The sequence below is a fragment of the Dipodomys merriami genome, unplaced genomic scaffold (genome assembly GCF_024711535.1).
Source record: "Dipodomys merriami isolate MVZ:Mamm:240054 unplaced genomic scaffold, mDipMer1.0.p SCAF_19, whole genome shotgun sequence".
Classification (NCBI taxonomy): domain Eukaryota; kingdom Metazoa; phylum Chordata; class Mammalia; order Rodentia; family Heteromyidae; genus Dipodomys; species Dipodomys merriami.
This window is the reverse complement of record NW_027203270.1, coordinates 5,403,603-5,420,255: the sequence shown is the minus strand read 5'-3', so window position 1 is coordinate 5,420,255 and position 16,653 is coordinate 5,403,603. Positions and strand designations below refer to the sequence as shown.

General features: G+C 39.7%; 1 protein-coding gene across 2 annotated transcripts in view; it reads right to left on the bottom strand.

Moving 5' to 3' along the window:
• Ints2 (integrator complex subunit 2) overlaps positions 1–16,653 on the bottom strand; it is a 62,355-nt gene that overhangs the window by 25,357 nt on the left and 20,345 nt on the right. For both annotated transcript variants that reach the window (XM_070027072.1, XM_070027073.1), the window contains exons 5-14: positions 15,733–15,846; positions 14,771–14,901; positions 14,359–14,532; positions 9,878–10,104; positions 7,047–7,172; positions 5,637–5,708; positions 5,437–5,551; positions 3,604–3,672; positions 1,184–1,318; positions 267–443 (exon numbers count right to left, since the gene is read on the bottom strand). In XM_070027072.1, the coding sequence (XP_069883173.1) occupies positions 267–443; positions 1,184–1,318; positions 3,604–3,672; positions 5,437–5,551; positions 5,637–5,708; positions 7,047–7,172; positions 9,878–10,104; positions 14,359–14,532; positions 14,771–14,901; positions 15,733–15,846 (1,340 nt within the window). The remainder of the gene's footprint in view (positions 1–266; positions 444–1,183; positions 1,319–3,603; positions 3,673–5,436; positions 5,552–5,636; positions 5,709–7,046; positions 7,173–9,877; positions 10,105–14,358; positions 14,533–14,770; positions 14,902–15,732; positions 15,847–16,653) is intronic.

Below are 16,653 nucleotides of genomic sequence, written 5' to 3'. Positions count from 1 at the left end.
GCCACTCTGCAAAGCTATTTGTTAAGAAAAGATCTCTTGAACTTTTATATTCTGTTTGACCTCAAACCACAATCCTGACCTTAGCCTCCCATGTAGCTATGATTGTAAGAACAAGCTATTGGCACCTGGCTGAAATTTTAAGTTCAAAATTACCAGAAGTCTTTGGAGGTAAAATAAATAAGAAGAAATTAGAAGAAATAAGAAGAAATTAAAAGAAAAAATAGGAGAAAAATGAGCTAATAGTTGCAAAAGAATCAGTTCTTTACCCCAATGACTTCCTGGAAAATATTGAGTATTTCCTGTTCAGTGACTGGCTGGTTTGTGGCTTCAGGGTTCGATTTAGATGCAGGAGTAAGGATAGAATTTATGTACACATCGATCAGAGGAAGTAACTGAGGATGGAGTGGAGTAGAGGTTTCACACAGCTGTCTATAAATCCAATCCTAAAAAGGAACATTATAGGCACTCAATCAATTATGGTAGTAGGAAAAAAAAAGGACAAAATTATAGATGCAAAATTATAGATGCACATTTAGTTTTACATGACATTAGAAGCAGGAAAACATTTATTAACACTATTAGCATATACCAGCTCTAAATATATTATCTAGTTACCCCGATTGTCTTTGTTATTAAAATATGAACTGCCTTTATATTTTGATCAAGAATATATATTATATGTATATAAGAAATAAGAAAAACATTTGAAGAAACTACTTTCCCCAGATTTAGAGTACCCTATGTATTATCGAGGAAGATCTCACACTGGAAAAGTCAGAGGGATCTTTCTTCAGAGAAATATTCAAATTAAGAAAGCATCTTTGAAAAAAAAAATCTTTGATAAGCACTAAAAGGAGACCACTTGACTATAGGTACAGTATGTGTAGAATTGCTGTCTGTGAGTTTGTGTTAGTTCTTAGCTATTTTACTTGTATTTTATTTGAAAATACAAATGTTAATGAATAGGCACGTTGTTGCTAAGAATTTAAATGAATGAGTAACACTACATATTTTATGTGTGTGTATGTATATGTTAAAGACCTTTTACAATTATAACTATATAAATGACTAGTAACTTAGCCTAATACCACAAATCCCACAGTAAAAGCATACAAACTGATAAAGGACTAACTAGAAAGAATTAACCCAAGTTGTAATTTAAACTATAAGTGTAAGGTCATACTTTTATTGACACTTTGTGCTTGGTAAAGGAACGACTCCTGAGAAGCTGATAAATACAATGAATAGGCAAAAAACCAGTAATGTTAGCACTCAGGTTGCTAGTGACAGGGACCCGAACTGCATGAGCTGTGACAACCTAAAAGAGAAAACAGTATTAATATGTATTAACACATGGGAGCAAATAATTTTTATTTTATTTTATATTTTTTGTTGGTCATGGGGCTTGAACTCTGGGCCTGGGCACTGTCCCTCAGCTCTTCAGCTCAAGGCTAACACTCTACCAGTTGAGCCACAACACTACTTCCAGTTTTCTGAGTGGTTTATTGGAGATAAGAGTCTCATGTTCTTTCCTGCTGGGGCTGGCTTTGCACTGGAATCCTCAGATCTCAGCATCCTGAATAGCTAGGATTACAGGCGTAAGCCACCAGCACCTGGCACAAATAAATAATTTTGAAAGACCAGTTTAGAAAGTAGACTACCAACACTTAAGTGTGGTTCTAAGGAATGAATAATATATATATATATATATATATATATATATATATATATATATATATATATATAGTTAAATGTTTCAAATAGTTTTAAGTGATGAAGCAGCAACCAAGTACTGTCTCAGTAGTCTGAGACAGGAGGATCACAAACTGAGCTACATAGAAAGACCCTGCCTCAGCCAGGTGCTAGTGTCTCATGCCTGTAATACAAGCTACCCAGGAGGCTGAGGTCTGAAGATTGTGGTTCAAAGCCAGCCTAGGTAGCAAAGTCCATGAGATTCTTATCTCTAATTAATCACAAAAAGCCAAAAGCAGAGCTGTGGCTCAAGTGGTAGAGTGCTAGCCTTGAGCAAAAGTGCTCAGGAACAGTACCCAGCACCCAGGCCCCAGTACCAGCACACAAAAAAAGACTTAAACAGGTCTCTACTTGACCTTTTCCCTGAAAAATCCAAATAATGATTCCATAAACATAGTATTGATACCTAACACTTTATCTTAAATATCTAATCAAAGTCTCTCAATATATAAATTTGTGCTAAGAGGATGGCTCAAGTATATATAATGCTTGCCGGCTCCTCAAGTACCTAAGGCCAAACCCAAGTACGTGTGTGTGTGTGTGTGTGTGTGTGTGTGTGTGTGTGTGTGTGTGTGTGTGTGTGTGTGTGTGTGTGTGTGTGTGTGTGTGTGTGTGTGTGTGTGTGTGTGTGTGTGTGTGTGTGTGTGTGTGTGTGTGTGTGTGTGTGTGTGTGTGTGTGTGTGTGTGTGTGTGTGTGTGTGTGTGTGTGTACCTAAGGCCAAACCCAAGTACGTGTGTGTGTGTGTGTGTGTGTGTGTGTGTGTGTGTGTGTGTGTGTGTGTACCTAAGGCCAAACCCAAGTACGTGTGTGTGTTCAAAAATATTTAAGGGGCCTGGTGCTGGTGGCTCACACCTTTAATCCTAGCTACTCAGGAAGTGTGGCGCTTTAACTCAAGTGGTAGAGTGCCCTGTTGCCCCCAGCACCACAAAGGCAGAAAAAGCTGGAAATGGCGCTGTGGCTCAAGTGGTAGAGCGCTTAGCCTTGAGCTGAAGAGCTGAGGGACAGTGCCCAGGCCCAGAGTTCAGACCCCACAACCAACAAAAAAGGAAAATTTAATGCAGTAGCCAGCATGGTAGCTCATGCCTATAATCTGAGCTACTCAGAAGGCAAAGACTAAGAAGACCATGGTTGGAGGCTAGCCCGTCAAAAGTTAACAAGACCCCCATCTCAATCAACAAGCCAGCAATTGTGGCATCTATGATCCTAACAATGCAATAGGCTATAGGTAAGAGGATTGTGGCTCTGGGTGCCAGTGACTCACACCTGTAATCATAGCTACTCAGAAAGCTGAGATCTGAGGATCTAGGCTCAAAGCCAGCAGGAGCAGGAAAGTCTGTGAGACTCTTATCTCCAATAAACCACCAGAAAACTGGAAGTGGTGTTGTGGCTCAAGTGGTAGAGCACTAGCCTTGAGCTGAAAAAGTCAGGGACAGCACCCAGGCACAGAGTTCAAGCCCCACGATCAACTGGGGGGAGGGGGGGGAAAATAGATGGTGATCTAGAGCTAGCAAGGCAAAAACAGAAGATCTTATCTTAAAAATCATATACAGGGCTGGACACATTTATATAAACCCAAAGAAGGAAAAACATCTCTAAGCATAATACTAAAACACAAAACATGAAAGAAATAATAAACTACATTAAAATAATAATGATTTCCACATGGCATTAAATGAGTTTTAAAATGTGTTTTAAAAGGACTATTCCTTTCAAAAATGTCAAAGATAAATAAATCATTCTTACAAACTGAGAAGGAATGGAGAGAGACCACATTCTTTTGGAGGTAAGATATATAAGTTTTCTCCCAAAGTATGTCATAAAGTTAAATACCTAAGAACAAAAAGAAGTACCTGCTCAGTAAAAATCTCCTGTGTAAAGATAGTCTTCATCCTGCTCAAGGAGCTTGGTTTAATTACGATCTAAAATCATTAAAAGATTAGTCAAAGTACATTATATGCATGTTGTATATATCACAAAGCCCCTTTGTACAATTAATTCATACAAATAATATAACCAAAAGAATTCCAAGAGCATGGAAAAATATACAAAACATTTTTTTTCTGAATTTATTATTTAAAATAGTTATAACACACAGTATTGATGTCTAAATGTTCAAGTACTCTTCATCAAAAGTGACTTCTCAGCCAGGCACCAGTAGCTCACACCTGTAATCTTAGCTACTGAGGCTGAGATCTGAGGATCGTGGTTCAAAGCCAGCCCGAGCAGGAAAGTCCATGAGACTTTCTATCTCCAATGAAATACCAGAAAACTGGAAGTGGCACTGTGGCTCAAGTGGTAGAGTCCTTGCCTTGAGCTGAAAAGCTCAGGGACAGCGCCCAGGCCCAGAGTTCAACACCTACAACCAACAACAACAACAACAACAACAACAAAAGTGACTTCTGGGGCTGGGAAGGTGGCTCAGTGGTAGAGCGCTTGCCTTGCATGCATGCCTGAGGCCCTGAGTTCAATTCCTCAGCACCACATAAGCAAAAAGAAAAAAGCCGGAAGTGGCACTGTGGCTCAAGAGGTAGAGCGCTAGCCTTGAGCTGAAGAGCTGAGGGACAGCGCCCAGGCCCAGAGTTCAGGCCCCACGACCAGACCAAAAAAAAAAAAAAAAGTGACTTCTCAAACCCAACATTAAAGGGTGCTTTTCTTCAGAAAAAGAAATAATACAAAAGGTATGAAGTAAAAGTATAGAGTAGTGGATCACATCTATAGTCTCAGCTACTCAGGGAGCTGGGGCTGGAGGATTGCTTGACCCAAAAATTCAGTCAAGACCAACCTGGACAACTTTGTAAGACTCATCTCAAAAAAAAAAAAAGTGCTAGTTTAATAGTATTTGTGCAGGGTGCCAGTGGCTCACACATATAATCCTAGATACTCAGGAAGCTAAGGATCATGGTTCAAAGCTCAAAGCTAGCCTGGTTAGAAAAGTTCCATGAGACTCTTTTTTTTTTTTTTTTTTTTTTTGGCCAGTCCTGGAGCTTGAACAAAGAGCCTAGGTACTGACCCTGAGCTTCTTTTGCTCTAGGCTAGCACTCTAGTCTACTATTTGAGCCACAATGCCACTTCTGGTTTTTTCTGTTTATGTGGTACTGAGGAATCAAACTCAGGGCTTCATGCATGCGAGGCAAGCACTCTACCACTAAGCAACATTCCCAGCCCCAACCATGAGACTCTTATTTCCAATTAATCACCAGAAAAGTGGAGCTGTGGCTCAAAGAGGTAGATTACTAGCCTTGAGCAAAAGAGCTCAGGGACAATGCCCAGGCCCTGAGTTCAAGACCCACAACTGACTAAAAAAAAAGTATTTGCATTAAAAAAAGTATTTAGGAAATAGTAATTATTAGAAATTTAACACAGACGAGAAGAAGGTAGTAAAGGTTTTTTAAATGATAATATATGATTTTAAAGAGAGAACAGATACTGCATTGTTACTGGCAGTATGCTAGACTATCTCTGGATGACAGAATTACATTTTCCCTTGCTATATTTTCCAGTGTCTTTCATTGCAGATCTATTACAATGTTCTCAATATGCATATTTTTTTCCTAAGAGTTTCTGAAAAAGATTCAAACTATCAAGCAACTATCATTGCTTAAATGGAAACAATGTACTTACTTTACCCTACAATGAAATGTCTAGCTTAGACACACCTTCTTTTAGAAAGAAGATAGTATTACCTTCATCCCCAAAGTGGAACAGACGAGGTCAATGATAGCACTAAGCTGGTTGCTATGGAAGTACATAGCCACCAGCAACAACATCTCCCCAAAAGATGCAGACACACCTGATGTACTGTTGAAACAGAAGAGAAAATAGTAATTACCAAAGAGACAAGAAAAGCTTTCACTGCTGAATAAAACAAATGAAGAATTCTTACCTCTCAAAGTAAGCTTCTTCTTTTATCATCCAACTTAGCCATACAACCATTAGCTGCTCTTGTTCAGGTGTGCTAAATAGAACATAATAGAATGTCACTAGTTTTAAATCAGATAAAGTAGCATATGGATAAAAAGCATTCTGAAATTATATCTGAGCTGGGTACTAGTAGCTCACACCTATAATCCTAGCTACTTAGGAAGCTGAAATCTAAGGATCACAGTTGAAGCCTGACCAGGTAGGAATGTTCATGAGCCTTTTATCTCCATTAATCACCAGAAAACCAGAAGTGGAGCTGTGTTCCAAAGTAATAGTGTGCTAGCCTTGAGTGAAAAAGCTTAGGGACAGCACCCTAGCCAAGATCAAGAGCAGTCAGCATCTAATAAAAAAGCAAAAGTCCTTTGAGATTAAGGTATTAATATATATGATGAAAGCTGATAATTATTTTATATAGAAAAAAAATTAACCGGGTGCTGGTGGCTCACACCTATAATCCTAAAGATTGTGGTTCAAAGCCCGGCACTGGTGGCTCACACCTGTAATCCTAGCTACTCAGGAGGCTGAGATATGAGGATCACAGTTCAAAGCCAGCCCAGGCAGGAAAGTCCGTGAGACTCTTATCTCCAATAAACTACTAGAAAACCGGAAGTGGCGCTGTGGCTCAAGTGGTAGAATGCTTGCCTTGAGCTGAAGAGCACGGGGAGTGCCCAGGCCCAGAGTTCAAGCCCCACAACCGACGAAAAAAAAAATAAAAATAAATAAAAAGATTGTGGTTCAAAGCTAGCCCCGTCAGGAAAGTCCATGAAACTTTTATCTCCAATAAACAATCAGAAAACCAGAAGTGGTGCTGTGGCTCAAGTGGTAGAGAACCAGCCTTGAGATAAAGAGCTGAAGGACAGCGCCCAGGCTGAGTTCAAGCCCCAGGACTGACCAAAAAAAAAAAAAATCTATTAAATTTTAAAACCAAAAAGTCAGAAACTGCTGGATATTAGTAACTCACATCTATAATCCTAGCTAGTCAAGAGGCTGAGATCACAGTGCCACGCTAACCAAGCCACGAAGTCTGTTTGACTCTTATCCAAAAATCCAGAATGGAGCTGTGGTAGAGTGCCAGCCTTGAATGAAAAGGGTAAGAAGGAGCACATAGGCCCCAAGTTCAATCCTAGTACTGGCACCAAAAAAAAGAAAAAAGGGTTCTACAAATGCCCACACAAATTTGCAGTAAGCTCTTAATACATGACATGCATTTTATGTATCTTGTCAGTGCTGGGGATAAACTCCATCCTGCTTGTACATGCTAATAAGCAAGTGCCCTCCCAGTGAGTTATAGTCTCAGCCCCTATACATGCATTTTAGTAAGTAAATAAAATCACACCTTGAGAAAAACAGAGCAACTTATAGACGATGATACCTGACAAGCATAGAAAAGGCCAGCAGCATACAAAAGGAAAGTGAAACAAAGCGAACCCCAGCAGGGGTGGCAGGAGGACGGCTTGTCATCAATTGAAGTAATTGTTCAGCTTCTTCTTCAGTTGGTCTAAAAAGGAATATATAATTTGATTTTACTGTTTTTGTAGTTGAAAGAAGGAAGAAAAGGTGACTTTCCCAACATTTTAAACACTTTATTACTTTATATCAGTATAAAAATTTTACATCTAAGATCGTCAAAAACAAAACCAAGAAATTATAAGCTATGTGTGCTGGCTCATGACTATAATCTCGGCTACTCAGGAGGTAGAGTCTCAAGGACAGCCAGGTGTCTCATACCTCTAATGCTACCTACTCAAAAGGCTGAGATCTAAGGATTACCATTCGAAGCCAGTTCAGGCAGAAAGTCCATGAGACACTTAACTCTGAATCATCCCCCAAAAGTTGAAAGCAGAGATATGGCTCAAGTGGTACAGCACTAGCCTTGAGCACAAAAATGCTTAGGGACAGCAATGAGGCCCTTAGTTCATGGAGGGAGGGGTGGGGGATTATAGCCACTTTACATCCTTTAAACTTTTTTTGTCAAAAAATGTAAAACTCTACAGGATTGTGAAAATAGCAAAATTAATATTTATAGGGTACTCTAATTGAAACATCGAAATGCTAGGGGAAGTTGTTTTATTCCTTTTTATTTTATTTTTTTGTCAGTCATGGGGCTTCAACTCGATCCTGACCTTTTCTGGTTAAAGGCTAGCTCTCTACCACTCGGAGGCACAGCTCCACATCTGGTTTTCTGGTGGTTAAGATGAGTCTTATGGACTTTACTACCTGGGCAGACTTCAAACCACGATCTTCAGATCTCAGCCTCCTGAATAGCTAGCAGTACAGGTATGGGGCAACAATGTCTGGCTTTTCTTTTTTAAAGCTTTAATGGGATAATATCTGCAGGAAAATGGATGAACCTAGACCAAATCATGTGAAGTGAAGTAAGCCAAGCCCAGCATATGTTTCTCTCCTATGCAGAAGCTAGATCTAAAATACTGTGTCATAAAACATTATATGTCTCTAGGCATTCACACAGTGAGATCAAAGGAGGATGCTCTTAGGAGAGGAAGAGAAAGGCATAATGTTTATAAGCATCTGATGATAAAAAAAATAATATTTCTCAAAATGAAGCCCAGGAAGTAGAAACAGAGGTTATTTCTTTTTTGCTGTTATTGTTTTCTTTTTGGTCTGTTTATTTATGTCTTCAGGAGCATAAGGGGAGGCATAGAAATCCGGACAATGAGGCTGGGAAGGTGGCTCAGTGGTAGAGTGCTTGCCTTGCATGCATGAGGCCCTGGGTTTGATTCCTCAGCACCACATAAGCAGAAAAAGCTGGAAGTGGTGCTGTGGCTCAAGTAGTAGAGCACTAGCCTTGAACTGAAGAGCTGAAGGAGCGCCCAGGCCCAGAGTTCAGGCCCCACAACTGACAAAAAAAAAAAAAAAGAAATGAGGGGGACAAGGGGTGAACAAATGCAGCAGTGGTACTCATTAGACACTACGCTGAAAATGAACTATACAACTTGTGGGTGGGGATGGGAGGGAAAAACTGGGAAAGAGCAAGGGAAAGGGTTGCACTGTCCAAAAAATGTACTCTTTACCTGACTTATGTAATTTAACCTTTCTGTATATTACTTTTATAATAATAATTTTTAATTCTTATATAAAAAAAGCTTCAGTGAAGAATATTGAAATAGCCTTCTTATCATTCCATAACCTGAAAATGTCACATGAGTTTATTAGAGAAATCACTTGGCTGTTGGTTCAGGAACTAACAGACCTGCAGCTATAAAAGAAGGGAGGCCCGCGGTCACTGATCATGACATGCATGTGTGGTCATGTAGCCATACCTGTACTAAAGTGTTCACAGCTATATGAACTTTACACAATCAGCATGTTAATGTATTGTGGCACCTGAAATCTGAACCCAACTAATTGGGATCAGTGTCTTTTACTCAAATTGTCAAACCTCAAATTCACATGATTGGAGGCACCCAAAATGAGGACTGTACATGTAGCAGTGGAGGACATCTAAAAATGTGGTGTATGGGCTGGAAGGTGGTTCAGTGGTAGAGCGCTTGCCTTGCATGCAAGAGGCCCTAGGTTCGATTCCTCAGCACCACATAAGCAGAAAAAGTCAGAAGTGGCACTGTGGCTCAAGTGGTAAAACGCTAGCCTTGAGCTGAATTGATGATGGACAGCACCCAGGCCCAGACTCAGGCCCCATGGCCTACCAAAAAAAAAAAAAAAAAAAAGAATGTGTACAGTGACTAAGACTAGTGTTTCATAACCAAATCATGTCAGGTTTTTGTTTCTGTTTTCTGGTCCTGGGGCTTGAATTCAGGGCCTAGATATTTGTTCTTTTGCTCAAGGCTAGCACTCTTATCATTGGAGCCACAGAGGCACTTCTGGCTTTTTTGAGTAGTTTACTGGAGATAAGAGTCTCCCAGAGTTTCCTGCCCGGGCTGGCTTTGAACCATGATCCTTAGATCTCTGCCTACTGAGTAGCTAGGATTACAGGCGTGAGCCACCGGCACCTGGCAATTTATGATTTCAGTTCTAAAGGAAAATGTAGGAGAGATTTGCCGAGAAAAGTATCATCACAGATCATTCAGGAGATAGTTGTGATGCTGTGTGCTAAAAGCAAGTTTCTTTATATTGTGATTAGAAATTAATAAATTACTCAAACCTTCTCCTGTACTACATTATTCTGTTTACAATGAGACCAAAAAAAAGATAGTTCGGCTAGATAAAATATCAATTATTGTGTACTTGAGTCCGGCAATTCCCATCAAAGCACAGTAGAGACGTAGGAGTGCGCTGGCCTTCACCACATGCTCTTCTTTCAGGCCTGAATACACGGACACAGTGGGCTCCATCTCCACATCAGCCTCTTCCACAATGCGGGTGCTCCGTACAGTGGGAAGAATGCCCATTAGCTCCAGGAGAAGTTGCCTTCTCATTTGCCAAAGGACAGAACTGCTGGTCTCTCTTTTTCTCTGCAAGAAATAGGAATGCAAAAAGGAAGAGAGCATAGGGAATTTACTAAAAGAGCTAAAAGACATCCTGATTTAAGAACTTGTGTGTGTGTGTATGTGTGAGCGCGCACACGTGTACATGCTAGAACTAGGATTTGAATTCAAGGCCTAGACACTACAATTGAGCTTTATTGTTGTCGTTTGTCCGTTGTAGGGCCTGAAATCTGGGCCTGGGCACTGTCCCTTAGCTCTTTAGCTCAAGGCAAGAGCTCTACCACTTGAGTCAAAGCGCCACTTCCCATTTTCTGGTGGTTAATTGGAGATAAGAGTCTCACAGACTTTCCTGCCCAGGCTGGCTTTGAACCATGATCCTCAGATCTCAGCCTCCTGAGTAGCTAGGATTACAGGCGTAAGCCACCAGCACCCAGCTTCACTGAGCTTTTTTGCTAAAAATAGGCACTTTACCACTTGAACCATAGCTCCACTTTGCTTTTTGGTAGTTCAAAGCCAGCTTGGGCAAAAAAGTCAATGAGATGCTTATCTCTAACCACCAAAAAGCCAGATGTAAAACTGTGGCTCAAGCAGCAGAAGGCCAGCCTTAAACAGAAAAGCTCAGGAACAACATCCAAGCCTTGAGTTCAAAGAGCCCCAAGACTGGCACCACAAAAAAAAAAAAAAAAAAAAGTAATTCTATTCTAGGTTATGACAATTTTTTTTGTGGAAATATTTTGCAAATTAGGAGCTGGGAAGGTGGCTCAGTGGTAGAACGCTTGCCTTGCATGCATGAGGCCCTGGGTTCCATTCCTCAGCACCACATAAGCAAAAAAAGAAAAAAGCCGGAAGTGGCACTGTGGCTCAAGTGGTAGAGCGCTAGCCTTGAGCTGAAGAGCTGAGGGAGAGCGCCCAAGCCCAGAGTTCAGGCCTCACGACCGGACCCCAAAAAAAAAAAAAATTAAAAACTGTTGCAAAATATAACAAACAGACTCAGTTGAGGCAGGAGAACTGAATTTTTGAGGCCTGCCTGAGTAACTTAGAGAGAACCTGTTTAAAACAAAGTAAAAACAACTAGGAATACAGCCCTAAGTGGTAGAGCACTTGGCCTAACATATAAGCAGCCCTATTTTCAATCCCCAGAACCACAAAATATATTCAAATATATACAATATATATCTACCAACAGGTAAATGGAAAAACAAAATGTGGCATATAAACATGATGGACTATTATTTATTCTTGAAAGGGAAGGAGGTTGAGAAAGGATCGCATCATATATCCCAAGAAGGCACTGCACTCATTATATAGCTCAGCCGGGCTTCAAACTTCGGCCTACATCTCCTAAGTGCTAGAATTAAAGGTGTGTACCACCATACCTAAGAAAATTCGAACATATACTATAACATGGATGAAAATACATATGATAAAGAAAATAAGCCAGATATAAGCCAGGCACTTTGGTTCATGTCTGTAATTCTAGCTACTCAAGAGACTGAGACCTGGAGGATCAAAGTTCAAGGCCAGCCCAGACAAAAAATTCACTAGACTCCATCTCCAAATAACTTGGCCCAAGTGGAAGATTGCCAACTTAACAAGCCTAGAAACAAAAAGGCCCTGAGCACAACCTTCTACCAAAAAAAAAAAAAAAAAAAAAAAGCCAGACACAGGAGGGGGGGGCAGGAGTTGCAGTTGGGGAGGTGGGGAGGAAGGATGGTAGGGGAAAAGCAAAGGAGGGGGTAACAATGCTCGATAGGAAATGGACTCATTACCTCGCTCATGTAACTGTAACCCCTCTCTACAGTATCTTTACAATAAAAAATATATATTTAATTTTTAAAAAGCCAGACACAAAATCATTAATACTCTGTGATTCACTTCAGGTGAGGTATGGAAAATGAGTAAACTCATAGAGACAGAAAGTAGAATAGAGGTTTTATGGATAGGGAGAGAGGATGCAGAAAATATAATGAGTTCAAAATTTCTATTTGGGGATGATTAAAAAAAAAATTTCTTAGCCAGGCACTAGTGGCTCATGCATATAATCCTAGCTACTAAGGAGACTGAGATCTGAGGATCATGGTTCAAAGTCAGCCAAAGCAGAAAAGTCCCTGAGACTCATTTCTCCAATAAACTACCTAGAAAAAGCCAGAAGTGGCGTTGTGGCTCAAGTGGTAGAGTGCTAGCCTCAAACACAAACCGGCTAAGGGACTGTGCCCAGGACCTGAGTTCATGCCCCAGGACTAGCAAAAAAAAAAATTCTTGAAGGGGAATTAGACATATGGCTCAATTAGACAAATGAGGCCCTGAGTTCAAACCCTAGTACTGTCAAAAAAAAAAAAGTCCTAGAAATAGATTTATTCAACACTAAATATTCTATTATACACTTTTAGACACACAATTAAACAGCAGAGTCTAGCTGCAATTTCCTGCATGGTGGACAGAAAATGTTTCTCTGTTCCTTTCTCTTTCTCATTTTTTTCCTATTTCTCCTTTTATTTCTCCTTATTTTATCCTATTACAGAAAAAAAAAATGCTAAGACAAGGCACTGGTGGCTCCTACCTATAATCCTAGCTACTAAGGAGGCTGAAATCTGAGGACTGCAGTTCAAAGCCAGCCTAGACAGGAAAGTCTGTGGGACTCTTACCTCCAATTGACTAGCAGAAAACCAGAACTGGCATCATGGCTCAAAGTGGTAGAGCACTAGTCTTGAGCAAAAGAGACTCGGGGATAGCACCCAAGCCCTGAGTTCAAACCCCACAACCAACAAAAAAAAAAGCTAAAACCTGAAAAACAGATTATACAGGGAATGTTATATATACATATATATATATATAATGAATGTTTTATATATATAATGAATGTTTTGTATATATAGATGTATATATAAAACATTCACTGTATAATCTGTATATATATATAATATATATATGTATATATATTATATATATATATATATTTACCACAGCATATGAATATAAGAAAATAATAGAATACAACATCTTTTGCTTCCCTCCTGGAACAGTTCTGAATCTGACCCAGGACCCTGGAGATTCCCAAGACACTAAGGGAAGCCAGAATAAGTCTTTCTTCAATAATTCTAACACAATGTCTTTTTACCTCCCACACTCTTGTGTTCAGTACATTCTTCTAAATGCATCTATTAAGCAGATAATAAAAAAATGTAAAATAATACCCTATTCCCACTAAGTTGTTGTTTTGCTTTGCAAAATATATTTTCCATTAAAGAATAGATTACGAGCCAGACTCTGGTGGCTCACACCTATAATCCTAGCTACTCAGGAGGCTGAGATCTGAGGATTGCGGTTCAAAGCCAGGCTGGGGAAGAATGTCCTTGAGACTTTCATCTCCAATTAACCACCAGAAAACCAGAAGTAGCTCAAGTAGTAGAGTCTCCTTGAGCTGAAGAGCTCGGGGACAGTACCCAGGCCCATAGTACAAGCCCCATGACCAACAAAATAAATTTTTAAAAAATAGATTATGTAAGATATGTATTCAAATGTGTTTTTCTTTCATGCAATTGTTTCTAACACATTTATAAGATTATTTCTTTGTTGCTTTGTATGTCCCTCCCCCCACGGTATAACCCTTGCTTTCACTGTATCTGATGTTGTTATAATTTGTGGAAGGGAAGGGAAAAAACAAATAGTTTAAATAGGGATACAGGTGGACCCATTGCAACAATGAAACGTACCAGTCATTATGTCTTATGTCAAAAAGGAACTTTACAACTTTGGTTGGGGGGCGGGGGGGGGGGGGGGGGGAGGAGGGTTGGGCGGGGGGGTGGGGGGGGAAGGATGGGATGGGAAGGGGAAACAAAGGAGGAGGCTACAATGCTTGATAAGAAATGTACTCATTATCTTGCCCATGTAATTGTAACCCCTCTGTATTTTCACAATAAAAAAAATATTTAAAAAATAGATTATGTTTGAAAGGGAAGGGATGTGGTTCAAGGAATAGAGTGCATGCCTAGCAAGCAAAAGGCCCTAAGTTCAAATCTAGAACTACCAAAAAGTTATGTTTATAGCCACAGTGGTACAACCCTGTAATCCTAGGATTCAGAGAACCAAAGCAGGATTGTGAATTCCAGATCAGCCAAGGCTACACAGTAAGACTGTCCTAAACAACAAGAAATAAACAAAAACTCCTGATCCTTAGCCTACATGCATACATACATATACATATACATATACATATACATATACATATACATATACATATACATATACATATACATATACATATACATATATATACCTTACCTGCTGTCCATTTCGGATAAAAGTTCCAAACCAAGTCCGGACTTTTGCATTTGTTCCAAGAAGCAAACCACTAACAAAACAAACTAAGTCACTCACTCCATCTTCACACGCTTCATTTTTAGTATGATCCAATGTCAAAGCTACTCCAAGACCTGGCAAGTGACATTCTTCCACCTAAAACAACCAAGTGAACACATTAAACTCAGAATCATAAGGAAAGGAGCTGGGATGTTTCAAGATTCAACATATCTAACGTTTATAGGAAGAGATCTCAGAAAACAAAAACTCAGAAAAGTAACACATTTAATATGTAACTAAAATTCCCAAGCTCTACAAGATTCTGAAACCATTTTGACCAAAGCACACTGTCCCCATAAAGGTTCTGTGTCATAAGAACAACAGGATTTCTTACCACCATGCCTCGGACCTTGAGGGCCTGAGAAGGGTTCATTTTACATAAGAAGCGTAAGGCATCTGTCCTGCGCCTTCCTCCAAGACTTTCTTCATCTTGTCGTTCTCCATTTTTGATCAAGCCCCTACAAACTAATTATGTAAACACTTCTATTATTTTACATTTTGTTATAAACCACGGGTACCACTGGTGGCTCATGCCTATAATTCTAGCTACTCAGGAGGCTGAGATCTGAGGATAGTGGTTCAACCCAGCCTGGGCAGGAAACTTGGTGGGACTCTATCTCTAATAAACCACTAAAAAAAAAACAGAAATGCCCTGTGGCTCAAGTGGTAGAGCACTTGCCTTGAGCTGAAGAGTGTAGGGACAGTGCCCAAGCCCAGAGTTAAAAAAAAAAAAAAAAGACAAGTTTTAAACCATTTTTTTCTACCCTTGACAATCATTTATGTAGATTAGATATTACAGAAGAAAATCTTCAGGGAACTTGAAAGTATAGCAATATAAACAAGGGCAAAATGACACATAGAAGAAAAAGATTCAAAAAATGAACAGCAACCTGTAGGGACAATAACACTCAAACACTTGTACTATAGACCCAGAAAGATCAAAGGCCTGACATGTATTTGATCCAGAGGTAGTGGGTGCAAATCTGTGATCATGAAGTGAGGAGACAGAGGTGAAAGACCTAGAGTTGCTGGTAGGCTGAGCTATTTAATGAGACCTTGCATGAGAAGAAAAAAAAAGGGGGCTGGGGATGTGGCTTAGTGGTAGAGTGCTTGCACAGCATGCATGAAGCTCTGGGTTTGATTTCTCAGTACTACATAAACAGAAAAAGCCAGAAGTAGCACTGTGGCTCAAATGGCATGAAGCTAGCCTTGAGCACAAAGAAGCTCAGGGACAGAGCCCAGGCCCAGAGTTCAAGCCCCATGACCAACAACAACAACAAAGAAAATTATACTTACCTTCATTAAAACTATCAGGAACATTGGCCACTAAGAGACATAAGAACCAGGCACCATTTTTAACGTGTAGTAAGGCTTCAGCTACATCAACAATAGGAAGCAGAGAAGGGAGTTCTATAAGAAAACAAGTTAATGTCACTATTAGAGTGATGATTCACTGTGTTATAAATTAAATATCAAGATATCATCAATATGCAATTAATGTACTTTTGTTCTCATCATTTAGAGTTGAGCTATTCAGTAGGATTGCAATTAGCCACATATGGATATTGAGACTTAAATAAAACTTAGAAAAATTCAGTCCCTCAGTTATACTATATACTTCAATTAATTCATAGCCTATGTGGTGACTGAAATCTAACAGGACAGCACAAGAGACACTGTAGAAAGTTGTATTGACATTGTTGATCTAAATATACTTCACAAAAATCTTCTTTTCTTTTTTTTTTTTTTTTGGGTCCAGTCGTGGGGCCTGAACTCTGGGCCTGGGCGCTGTCCCTCAGCTCTTCAGCTCAAGGCTAGTGCTCTACCACTTGAGCCACAGCGCCACTTCCAGCTTTTTTGCTTATGTGGTGCTGAGGAATCGAACCCAGGGCCTCAGGCATGAAAGGCAAGCGCTGTACCACTGAGTCACCTTCCCAGCCCTCTTCTTTTCATTTTTATATCTTCTTGCTATTATTCCTATGATACATACTTATTATTTAAAAAATTTGGAAAGTACAAAAAGGTACCTAGAAGAAAATTTAAACTATCTGTAATCCTATTTTTCCAAGTTAAGAACATTAAGCTGGGCTGGGAAGGTGGCCCCACGACCAGACCCAAAAAAAAAAAAAAAAAAAAAGAACATTAAGCTGGGTGCTGGTAACATATGTCTGTAATCCCAGATACTCAGGAGACTGAGATCTGAGGACTGAGGTTTGA